This window comes from Orcinus orca, chromosome 3 (genome assembly GCF_937001465.1).
Source record: "Orcinus orca chromosome 3, mOrcOrc1.1, whole genome shotgun sequence".
NCBI classification, from domain to species: domain Eukaryota; kingdom Metazoa; phylum Chordata; class Mammalia; order Artiodactyla; family Delphinidae; genus Orcinus; species Orcinus orca.
The window spans coordinates 60,680,144-60,692,978 of record NC_064561.1 but is presented as its reverse complement, the minus strand read 5'-3'; the positions used below and the strand labels follow the sequence as shown (position 1 = coordinate 60,692,978).

The 12,835-nt window shown below is 44.3% G+C and overlaps 1 protein-coding gene across 2 annotated transcripts in view; it reads right to left on the bottom strand.

Moving 5' to 3' along the window:
• Positions 1-4,818: 4,818 nt before the first annotated feature.
• HTR4 (5-hydroxytryptamine receptor 4) overlaps positions 4,819-12,835 on the bottom strand; it is a 322,803-nt gene continuing 314,786 nt past the window's right edge. For both annotated transcript variants that reach the window (XM_049708053.1, XM_049708054.1), the window contains one exon: positions 4,819-5,804. In XM_049708053.1, the coding sequence (XP_049564010.1) occupies positions 5,717-5,804 (88 nt within the window). In that variant the 3' untranslated portion in view covers positions 4,819-5,716. The remainder of the gene's footprint in view (positions 5,805-12,835) is intronic.

The window sequence follows — 12,835 nt, the reverse complement described above, 5'->3', positions numbered from 1 at the left end:
CCGTCTGACTCTAAAGCCCGAGCGATTGAGCAAAGTGGCTTAGTTGGGAAGCTGCCCAGTCAGAGTTGCTGCTGCCGCTTCAACTTGAAACAACTCCAGCTGACCTTCGCATGGTTAGTACAGTCCCAAAATATGGAGGCTGCTGATTTTCTGATGCAGGCCTCAAATGACCCACTCAGACACAGGATGCAGTAAAAACATAATAGAGACAACACTGCAAACTATACAACGTCTACTGTGTGAAATACACAGCAACTAAAGAGAATGAATAAAAATCACGTATTGATGTGATATGATGTTGAAGGTATACCTTTGCAAAGGCAAGTTGCAGTTATTATATACTGCATCATCTTATTTATACACAAAAACCAAAACCATGTATTTTTATATGTACATTTTGACATATATAAATACACAGAACACGTTCTTGAATTATATAAGCCAGGTGATGAGGGCAATTCTTGGGAGGGGAGTGGAACTGAGTTGGTGTCAAGGGGTATTTTGTGGTATCTTTATTATTAGAACTCTTTATAATGGGGGTGGAGTGCATAAATACATTATTTGTATAACCTGTCATTTATATAGTCTAAAAATATATAATTTGCATATTTACTAATAAAATATTTAGAAGAGGAGGAAGAAATCACTCCGTGAGGATGGAGTGACCCTAAGTGTTTTCAGCCCTGATTTCTGCCCCGTATAAGCTCTGTGTCCTTGAGCAAATCACTTTCCCTGACAAAGTCTGTTTCCTTTTCTATAAAATGAAGTCAGTAATCCCTCCCCGCAAGCTGCTGGGAGAGGCTCAAAGATCTTGCTGTGAAAGCGCATAGAAGCTGTAAAGTGCTGAGAAGCCTGCAGTGCTGAGTTGATGGGACGTATGGGAACATTTCCATGTAGTGTTCCAAGTTCCAACTAGAAATGTGAGGAAGTCAAACTGCCTTCCACTGGGGTCCCTCCTGCTGTGGGCAGCCCCAGCGATGGTCTGAAACACAAAAGACTAATCCTCTCTTTGGCTCACACACCTGATTCCCAGGGTTCTTTGCTGGTTACTCAGTGACTCCAGGCTGCTGAATACTGGGAAGACTATGAAAGATCAGTGTGCAAGGGCCTTTCCTCCTGATCAATCATCTACCTGAATCCCTGCAATGTATGAAGATGGAAATTGAGGCTCAGAGAGTGAAAGGGAGCAGAAGAAGATACAGAGGGTGTGTGGCAGAGTTTCACTCTGGAGTAGGCATGTCCCAAGTTCCTTTCCAGGTCCCAGGATAACATGGAAGGGAAGTTCTTAGGCAGCATGAGGAAAGGGGCCAGCCTTGGCTTGTTCACTGCTCCCTCCTGGAACAGGGTCTGCCACGTGGATGTGGAGTAAGTCAGTCCAAATAAGGAACCGTGTTGCACACGTCTAGGACCATGGGCTTTAGAGTCAGACTGCCGACGTTCCCATTCCAAACCACACTTCCCAGGTCTATTACCTTGGACTAGTCACCAGATCTCTCAGTGGAGGCATGCTCATCTGGAAAGCAGGGTAAATTCTGGTACTTATCTTGTAAGGGTTTTATGAGGATTAAATGAGATGATCCATGTAAACAAAGCACTTAACATAGTACCTGGCAGAAAGGAGCTCATTAAATGTTACTTCTCTTCTTATTGCTACATTATTACATTATTATTATCATTTTATTATTACCTAAGACATGTTCTGGGGAGAGCTGAAAAAGGAAGGAAAAGGAAAGGAGAAACCTAATCTGAACCGAGTATAACAGTAGTTAAAAATATAAGCAGTTTCACTTCCTTTCTCTCTATGCTGCCACAATATGTGGAATGCAGCTTGTCATGAAATCACATTAGCTCATAAAGTTTGGGAGTTCTCTCTGGTAAATTCCCTTTCACCTCTTCTCGGCTTAAAGAACCCCTCGTGGGAGGCAGGTGCCTTAACAGCTCTCTGACACTCTCCCTTTCAAACTCGGAAGCAGAGAGGAGGCTCTGTGCGTTGGCTTCCCGTTAGAACTTAATAATCTTGCTTTGCTTTCATTGATTCCTCTCTATGGCTGCTTTCTATTAATGGCAATTCTGAATTTCTACTTGGGGTACTGATACAGTGTTTCTTTCTAAGATAAATTTATGTAAGTGAAAACTTGAATTGACTTAAATAAAAATATTAAGTAAATAACAGTATAGGCAGGACACACGTTTGGTAAAAATACTTGGGTGACACATGTTGGAACACTCAACAATCCTACCAGCTCAGAGATTTTCTCCATTTTGCAGATGACATAAGTGAAGCAAGTGCTGGTTAAGGCCCAAAGTGACATGGTGTCCCAAACTCAAGCCTTCAAATCCATCCCTGATTTGTTTAAATTCAAACCAAATATTTGGCCTCAGTTTTCTAGGCTAGATGGAAAAGAGATTGCAAATTATGACTAGAAGAGGTAAGTGCATTAGTCTTTTTTTTTCCCCCCTCTAGAGCAGCTATTACAGTAAGGACTTTGACTAGAGTAAAGCAAAGTAATACAGAAAAAGAGAAAGGCAATATTGCTCTCTCACCAAAGAGAGATATAACACCAAAGAGAAAAACGGGTAGACAGCACAGCACCAAGAAGACATTACTTTTGTCCTTACTTGAAGAAAATAACAAAGTCTATTTAATGATAGCCACTCCCCAGCAATCCACCCCATTTCCCTCCCTCATCCACCCCCATGCCCACATCCCCATCCCCCAGCTAGACAGAAATTTGCTTCAGGACAGAGCAAGTTAGCAGCATGAAGTGGAAATGCTGGTGAGATGAAAAGGTGAAGTCTCAGAAAGAACGAGTTTTTCTGCAAACATATACTTGAGTGTTAGTTGAAGTTGGTTTTTATCCCTTTTGCTTCCTAGCTGCTGATCATGAGCTGGATAGGGAGTTTCAGGGCTTCTACCTGGACAGCCCTGTAGGCTGGAGAGTCAAGGTGCAAAGCAGCACAGGTGAACCCCCTTTATCCCGGGCATGGGGCAGTCTAATTGCAGCATCCGTCACCCCAGTGACTGTCAAGGCCAATCTGGCAGATGTGGCTGGGGCCATGGGCCCTTCTCTCTGGGAGCATCCCTTCATGACACTGCAGGCTTTCTGAAAGAGGATGTCCTCAGAGAAGACAGCAAAGTACTTCCTTCCTTGACAAGCTCCAAGTCTCCTCCTTCTGAGGCTTTCACACACATGCCATATTACCTAGATTCCTGGGAGCCAGAGATTTAAGTAATGCCAGGCTAGTAGCTGTCCAGATAGAGCAAGCCTGCTTCTGTTCTGTGAAGCTCCAATGTGAGCATTTGGTGCATCACCCACACCATCCCAGCTCTGCTCCAAAGAGACAGCAGAATTTGCTTGTGAGGCCCTCTCCGCAAAGGGGTCCTTCTTCTTGACAATGGCAAGGGCTCCTATTCCTGCAATTGCTGTCCTTTCCCTGAACCAGGGTGCATGTTACCTCTACAGATACCATTCATAGGCTGGCCCACACAAGCATGACCAAAGAGTCCAGAAGATACGGACCCGTAACATGGTAAGGTCTCATTTTCCCATCTATGTTGTAATCTATAGATCCCTGTCAAGTTCAAGTTGCCATTTAATATGGGAGACTGCCACTGAGAAATAATATTTTGCATAAGCAGATATGCTTGCTAAGCTCCTGGGAAGAAAAACTTTTCATAGGGAAGAAATCCTACTGTATTTATGTATGTGTGTATGCATGTATGTATTAAATAGTAGAAATTATTGACTTTGGAGGTATTAAAGTTTACCAGCTGCCTCAACGCACTAAACGTTTTCCTCCTCACTGTGAGCTGGCTCTATGACTGTCTTAGTCTTTCCCTAAGAAGTTCTCTGTGCTTTGATGAGAGGAGAGACCACATTAAGACAGCATGTGGAAAACTCTGGACCCCCAAATTCACTCATCTCTGCCTTTTCCATGAAAAAGTGGGGAAAAAAAAGGAAATGCAACACTGAGGAGTCTTATTTAACCCTCAGCACAGGGAGGGTTCCATCTAGGGGGTGACCAACCAGCCTAGTTTGTCTGAGATTGAGAAGTTTTCTAGAATGTGGGACTTTTGGTGCTAAAACCAGGGTGTTGGTCACCCTAATCCTATGTGGAGTCTGACCATCCTTCTCACCATTTCTGGGGACAGAGAGAAGAGGGAGGGCTAATGAGTTCTTCCCTCATGGATGAAATGAGTGAGAAAGAGGCAACTGTCGCTTCTGAGATCACTTGGGAAGGAAGGAGGGGCCAACAGCCCAAGTAGAAAGGCAAGGAGAACTGGTGAGGTTAGAAACTTACGGCACATCTTTATCTTGTAGTTCATGTTACGTATGCTCCCAACCATCCCCCACATTGCCTGTTCCCTAGGCTTCCCTATAAGGATCAGCAATTAACCCCTTCAGTAGGGTTTTTATCAGCAGCCAAAAGAAAGGCAACTGAAAAACCTCAGAGTCTCAACCTGAGGGGATAATTCACCCCAACATAAAGTCATTTGTTGGTAGCTTTGACATTAGGGAAGCATCTCCTTAGGAGATTGGAGGAAATGAGATACTGGAAAAGGTGTAGAAAAATGGTAGCCCAGGAACTTCACAGGCAGGACGCCAGTGAAGTTTCCCAAGAAAGTAAGGCCCTAAAAGGTGTCTTATAGGAGCAACTGAGTTTCCCTCCCAAAATCTGAATTGTAGGACAATTCTCAATCGACATTCTCGGTAAAGATGTAGGTCCTTTCCCCATTGTCATGGAAGGGGAGTGAATCAAGATTTACTTCAAATGACCTCACAGCCAGTATGCCAATGAGAAAATGTCATCTTTAAACACACAGACACACACACACACACACACACACACACAGACACACACAGACACACACACACACACACACAGACACACACACACACACACACACACACACACACACACACACACACACACACACCAGACCAGCTGTAAAGATGCCTTCTGGTAATGGATCCAAACCAAAACCTAAGCAGAGTTTCCAAAATCTATCCCCAAGAAAAAAAGAAAAACATTCAGGTCTATGAACCAAAAAACACTGATGCTTCACTTGTCATAATTCAGTTCTTCTGGACAGACACTTGGCACTACTATCAACCTAATTTCATTATAAAAGCCTTGATTAATTCACCCACCAATGAAAGTCCAGAGGACGATGGCCAGAACGGAGAGGAAATAGGAGCTGTTGAGTTCAAAGAAAAGACTTAAAAGGGTGGGTAGGCGGCAGATCATTGTCTTCCAATATTTAAGGGCTCTCAGTGGAAGAAGGGGCCAACTGCTTGTTCCCAGATGCAACTAGAGCAGAGACAAATTTGTGTTCCAACAAAGGAAAGACCTTCCTTATAACTAAAGCTTCTCCACAATAGAAGGAACTGCCTTAGGAGGTAGTGAGCTCCTATCCCTGGAGGTGTACAAGCAAAGACTGACCAACTTCCAGGGATGCTATGGAGGATTCTGCTTCTGTGTTGGCCGCGAGCCTGCATCTGATGGTGCCTGAAGTCCCTTCTCAACTCTGAGATCCTCCATGCTCTGGCCTTGGATCCTGTCCAACCCTGTCATCCATGTACCTTTCCTGGGCCCTTGGTCCCACTGCCCCATGCCTCACTGGTGGTGATGAGGGTCAGGAGAGATGCCAGGGTATCCTGTTCATGCAGACATGAATGGGAATGAATGGCTTAGTTGTGAGCCACGTCCTCAATCAGAAGCATGGTTCCAGGGATTCTGGGTCATGGTGTATGGGCAGTTTCTCAAATTCCTGATGATGTCCACTGTGCAGAACTCTGTACCTAGGAAGGATGGAAAGAAAGCTTGAGAATTTGACAGGCATCCTTCAGGTGCACCGAAGACAGCACTCCCACCACTCTTGACTTCCTTTCTGCTGTACACTTCCGAGAGCATGGCGAGGTGGGGCCAGGCAGGGGCTGGTACTTCATCAAGAGGGAAGCCCAAATAACAGCATCTGAACTGTTTATTTTAAAGGTGAGGAACTGAAGTCCTGGAGGAAAGGGGTACATGGAGGGTGAGAGGCAGAGCTGGGATTGGTACCCAGATTTATTTCCCCATAACAAAGCTTGGGGCTCTCGTGTTACTCATCAAAATGGACCCTATGTACCACTTCAAGCAGTATCTAAATATGCTAAGTTCCCAAGGGATGGCTCTGGGTTCAGCAATAGCCAAGTTCTGACTGAGGTTAATAAACCACTCAGAGCCTGAAAGACAATGTAGCTCTATTTGTTAGTTGGATTCCTTTTGGTGACATCTGGGATAGTAAACCGATTAGATGAATCCAACAGCAAGTTGACTCTAAGCATCAGAGTGACATTTACTACTTGATAAGTGTTTATTATTTTTCTGCAGTATCACACGGTTACACTCAATATGTTAACTGCATTTAAATCAACCTCAACTGCAAGTGGGTCCTGTCATCAGTAACCCAGTTTCCAGCACCTGGCAGTTATTCTTATGACATTATACAGTTTAGGAGCGCTATTACCTCTCATTCCCAAGGCCAGTGTAAAGCCCATTCAGTAAAACAAATAAAAGAACACATACCACTTACTTGGCATCATATGTTGACAACCAACTTGGGGGTGGTTTCTCAAGAATTATATTGATGCTTTCCTTTGAATTATAATAATTTATTGCTCACTCATGTTGGCTGGTTGGTATATACAAGGTACCAGGTACTAAACTCTCTCCACGCATTACCTTATGTAATCTGCACGACAGCCCCATGAGATGGTTATTATGTTTATTTTTCATTTAAGCAAAATGACACATAGCTTCAGTGACTTGCCCAAAGGAGTACAGGTAATATGTGAAGATACAGCCAATCAAACCTGGTCTATCTGATACCAACACCCACATGCTTAACTGGTTCGCACACAAGGCATGGAGTAGCTATAAATTTAAAACAGTGAGTCTTAATCGGAACAATCTGGAGGCACTTTTGGTTGTCACGGCAGGGGCAATGCTACTGGCAGATATCTAGTGGGTAGAGACTGAGGATGCTGCTAAACATTGTTCAATACACAGCACAGACTCCCACAACAAAGTATTATCTGGCCACAGATGTCCATAGTGCCCTGATCTAGAATAAAAAGTCCTCCTAGCTGGATAGAAGCAGGTGTTAGCTGAGGAACACAAAGTGAAGGGCATGAGTCTGCTCTCACAGAACTGTCACTGCGGTGCTGCTAAGATAGAGGTAAGCAGACGGAATATGACCTGAAGAACCACAAGCACCTGCTAGGTGAGTGTTGAGGAGAAGAATGAAGTGGGAAGGGTTATAGAAAGGGTTGGATCACACAGTCTTCATGAGGGCAGCCAGGGCAGGTCCCAGTGAGATATGTGAGTAGAGGCTTTAGGGAGGTCAGCATTCCAGCTATTGAGTCATAATCTCTCAGCCTCAGCACCACCCTTCTAAGCTTGGCTGTGTGCTTCTACAAACCAAATGTTGGCTTGTCGGCTAGCTCCTATCAGGCTCCTCCAACTGGCAGAGCCTGGAAGCCTGGAAGGAGGAGAAGGACCTTGCTGCTCCTGTGAGCCTGCTACCTATTCCTGCTTCTCGTGAGCATCACCCCAGCCATGCTTCATCCGCCCAGCAGCGGCGATGCCTGGCAGTTGCCTTGCAGTAGCAGCGGAAAGTCTTGTTTACAGTCTTTCCAACTCTTGCATAACCAGCTTCACGGCAGCCCCTCAGAGATAGTGCCTCCTCCTCAGAGGTCAAGTTTCTGCTCTGTGGGATCCCTCTAAGTCTCTACATTTTTTTGGTTATTCCCTTTGTTCCCTCAGCCCTAGAGGGAGCAGTTGCTTCCTCCAGTTGCTACCTCCATATACACTATTAAAATATTGTTTAAATAGCTGGTGTGGTTTCTGTCTTCTGTCTGGATCCTGTGAGATATAATGAAGAATGGAGGCATGTGCATATCTGGGAGAAGAACATTCTAGGTGGAGGGAACAGCAACTGCAAAGGGCTTCAGGCTAGATCCTGTCTGGAACGTCTGAAGAAAAGCAAGGATGCTGGGCGCCAAGGCAGAAGGAGGGAGGGGCGGAATGGAAGGAGTTGAGAGCTGAGGTCAGGGGCCAGAGGGTTGGCGTGGAGGAGCCACGGCTGGCAGGTCCCGATAAGGCTTTGACTTTTCCCACATGTGAAAGGTTTGAGCAGCGCCCTGACATGATCTGAAATGACTTCTTAGCAGGCTCTCTCTGGTTGCTCTACTGAGAGTAGATGGAATGGAGGTGGGGTGAGCACAGGGAGACCAGTTAGGAGGTTACAGCAATAATCCAGGTGACAGAGTAGTTTGCTGTTATACTTCATACCAGAAGGTTTAGCCTTTACAACTGTTCTCAGACGCTGTCACATGTGTCAGTGTCTCCCTTGCCTTGGCTCACCAACTGGAGGCTGTGTTATGCAGCATAGTGATGAAAACTATGACTTGAGTCAGACAGACCTCATTCCCAAACCAGGCTCTACCACTTAACCAGCTCTGTGATATTTAGCAAGTTATTCAATCTCTCTATGCCTCATTTTCCTCCAGTGTAACTGAGAGTGATGATACCGACCTCACAGTACTGGTGTGTGGACCAAATTGCATCATGTATGAAAAACACTAGCACAGGGTCTGGCACAAAGTAGAATCTCAAAATATTGAAACTGAAATTATTCTGTTTACTTCTTTTCCTCAATACCTCATTTAGTTATGAGTATATAATAATGACAAGAATTATATATGCACAGCAGTTTACTGTTTAAAAATATTTTCCTCCTTTTTTTCCTTTATAGGTAAAACCTAAAAGAACTCAAGATGTAGAAGGTTCCCATATCTTGTCTTTCTCCCTTATCAGAATCACAAGAGCTCTTTTGGCAAGCATGTGTACCAAAACAGCACTAACTGATTTTCCCACCCATGACTTTATTTATAAGTAGCTCTTCAGGTCAGGCAAGGTAGGCAATAAGACCAATATTATACAGAGGAGAAAACTGAGACTCAGCTCAGTTAAGTGAGTACTGAGCATCATGGTAAGTGAGTGGCAAAGCCTGGCCAGGACCACAGTCAGATGCTTGCCTGTTGCTCTTGCCCCTGAATGGCATTGCTTAATGACTTAAATACAGGTCTTCAAACAAGGGCTCAGAACCAAACACCCCTGTGAAATGGGGCTGTACTGCAGTATCTGAAAATCATACACAGCTCATTTTATGAAGGAATTAGGATATACGCCAGGCATGATTTTTGGTAATTACATACATGACTTCATTTGTATCATTTACTTTTCACAACCCTAAGTGGTAGCAACTATACTGGGACCTACCTTACAGATGAGAAAACTGAGGCTCAGAGAAATCAAGCAGCAATTTATGTAAGGTCACAGTGTCCACGATGCCCACACTCTTAACCTCAAAACACACTCCTGAACCTTTGCCCTGTTCATGGCCAATAAGCCACGTTCACTGGCAATCAATCAAGTCCACATGAAGAGGGTGTCCTGGTTGAGGTACCTTTTGGCATTTCTGATCATATAAGAAGATATACTGCATGGAATCAGGCACACGTCTACAGAAGCCTTGAACACGTCTTTCCTGAGTATCTATTTCTCATGTGCTAGTAAGTGAATTGTTCAGAATAACAAGTGGAGACTCCCCTTCTCCAGAGTTCAGTGGAAAGGCAGCAGCTCTCGTTCCATGTGAGGCTGAGCAGACAGGCATGTGTTCTGTTACAACCTTTGGTTGGTCCTCTCACCGTGGTGGGTGATGCACCCAGAAAGGAGGAGCTAGTCTGAGATTTCCTTGGCAGGACTCTAGCAGAGGGCAGTGTGTCTCACATGGAGTCTGGCCTGCAGAGGTTTTCCCAAATCTCATGAGATATATTTTTAATTTGGTATTTTCACTTTGATAGTAAATAAACAATCTGAGCAGATTTGGGATGATCTAGAAGCCACCTTATGAACTCATACTGCCTTGGGAATTCAGAGCTTGAATTGCACTCAGGTCCACATGATGTTGTGGTGACAACGAATGACGGTGCAGTGTTTCTCTAATAAGGGTACATGAAAGTACATGATACTGCAGAACAGCATTCAAATCCTGACTCTACCATTTACTAGTTGTGTGACCTAATCAAGTAGATTAGTTCTACCTACCTCACAGCTTTGTTGGGACGATAAAATGAACAGCTATAAAGAGCTTAGCAAAGGTCTGGACATGTAGTGGGTGCAGAAATCTTCACTGGTAAGGAAACCAAGGTGCAAAAAATGTGAATTTCCCAGGGTCAGAGAAGGAGTTATGTATGGAATGGTTAAGAGTATAGGCTCTTGAGTCAGAATGCCCGGGTTAAATCCTACCTCTGGCACCGACTAGCTCTGTGAATTATTCAAAATGTTCTGGGTTGTTGTGGGCATTCAGTGAAATAACGCACATAAAATGCTTATTAGAACAGTGACAGCCAGCTAGTAAGCACTCCATAAATGTTTATGAGAACTGTTCCTATTTGATGACAGAGGTAAGACTTGAACACAATGCTTGATAGCTGATTCAGTGCAGAAATCCATTCTTTAATAATTGATCAAGTGTTTGTTCACTTAGTCATTGATCACAGGGCTGAAAGAAACCTTGAAGATGGCTTTACAGACAAAGAAACAGCCCCAAAGAGAGACAGTCATCTGTTCTGAGTGGCAAAAGTCTCTCAGCTCTGTTTGGTGTAATATCTTACTTGCAATCTTGCAGCTGTGCTGGGGAAAGCAGACCCCAGATATGTGGGTGTACCTGGGCAGTTCCAAGTCCAGATGAAAAAACCCAACTGCTGTTTCCCAAGCAACAGCAAGGCAGGAGGCAGCTCCCTTCAAGCTGGGTTGCTTTCCCTCTTTACATTAATTTACTCAAGCATGACTGAAGCCACATTAGGTTTGGTAATTACCTGAGGCTACAATTCATTCACTGAGCAATTAGCATCACACTTAGAGCAGCCTGGATGTAATTAGTCGCATAATAATAGCCCCCTCTGCCTGCGCAGCCTAGTATTATAAGGAAATGATTAGACTTTATTACACATCATCCCGGCCCTACCCCGCATGGCATTGCTCATATGGAGGCGACTGCAAGATGTTTTAATTATTAAAACGCAAGGTGCATGAGTTTAAAGAGATTCAACCCTAAGACAGTTTCACGAAAGCCGGAGCCCCATTACCTGGAAACAAAGATCTCATCTTGGGTGTTTTTTGATGTTCAGGGAGAAGTGAGACTTTCAAATCTTAGGCATTTATTCATTCAGCCACTTATTTGTTTAAAAATATATTTTGAGTGCCTACCACTGTGTCACGCCCTGGAGGTAACAGAGCGGTGAGGAAAATCTACAGTCCCTGTCTTCGAGGAGCTCACAGTGTAGTACGGGAGACCCACAGTGAGATGGAAAATCGCAGGCCTGAGAAGTGTTAGGGATGAGAGGTATTTGGCGGTGCTGTGAGAACATGTCATAGGGGATGTGGCCGAGGTTAGTGTGTCAGGGTAGCGTGACTGAGGAAGTGAGGGAGATGAGAACTGAAAGATGGGTAGGGGTTAAACGGGTAAAGAGGAGGAAGATGTTGGCAAAAGGGTCAGCAAGAGTAAAAGACCACGGTCCTGAGGGTAGGTGTGCCTTGCGAGAGTAGAACACGGCGAGCATCACTTTAAGAGGAGAGTGAAGACTCAGAGACTCACCCTGCTAAGGGCTGTTATGCTCATCGTAAGAGCAGCAGGAAGCTGGCTAAGGTAATGAGAATGGATTCATGAGGACTTCATGTTTTGGAAGAACATTCTAGCTGTGGTGTGTAGAATGGGCAGAGGTGAGGTTGGAGTGGGAGCCCAGAGGAAAATCAGGAGCCATCTTAGCTTCCTATTGCTTCTACAACAAATTACCACAAACTTATTAGCTTAAAAGAGTGCAAACTTATTATCTTACAGTTCTGGAGGTCGGAAGGTCACAATGGGTCTCAATGGGCTAAAATCAAGGCGTTGGGCAGAGCTGCATTCTTTCTGGAAGCTCTAGGGGAGAATGCCATTCCTTGCTGCATTCTTTCTGGAAGCTCTAGGGGAGAATGCCATTCCTTGCTGCATTCTTTCTGGAAGTTCTAGGGGAGAATGCCATTCCTTGCCTTTTCCAGCTGCTAGAGGCTGCCCACATACCTTTGTTCGTGGTCTCATTGCTCTAACCTCTGCTTCCACCATCACATCTCCTTCTCTGACTCTGACCCTCCTGCTTCTTTATTACAAGGATGCTTGCGATTACAGTGGGCCCACCCAGATAACCCAGGATAATCTCCCCATCTCAATACTTGTAGCTTAATCACATCTACAAAGTACCTTTTGCCACCTAAGGTAATACATTCATAGATTTGGGGGATTAGGATGTGGATCTCTTTGGACATTATTTTGGCTGACCCAGGTGATTTCCTTTTCTTTTTTTTAGATGGAATATGCTCATTTTAATTTAACATTGTTATTATGCTTAGAGTAATTTTTTTTTTGGCAGTGTGGACTGGCTCTATTTTTATTTTTAAAAATTTTTATTGTTAATTTACAATGTTGTGTTAATTTCAGGTGTACAGTAAAGTGAATCAGTTACACATATACATCACAGGTGATTTTCAAGGTGTCTAGAGATGTTAGTGACTCAGAGATGTGGGATGGTAGCAGTGGAGGTGTTGAGAAACAGTCAGATTCAGGATATATCTTGAAAACAGAGCTGACAGGACCCACTGATGCATTGGACATGGGGGCAATGAGGGCTTTCAAGGTACAGCATGGGCTAGGCAAGGTGCAGAGGCAGGAAAGAGCTTGGAGTGACGT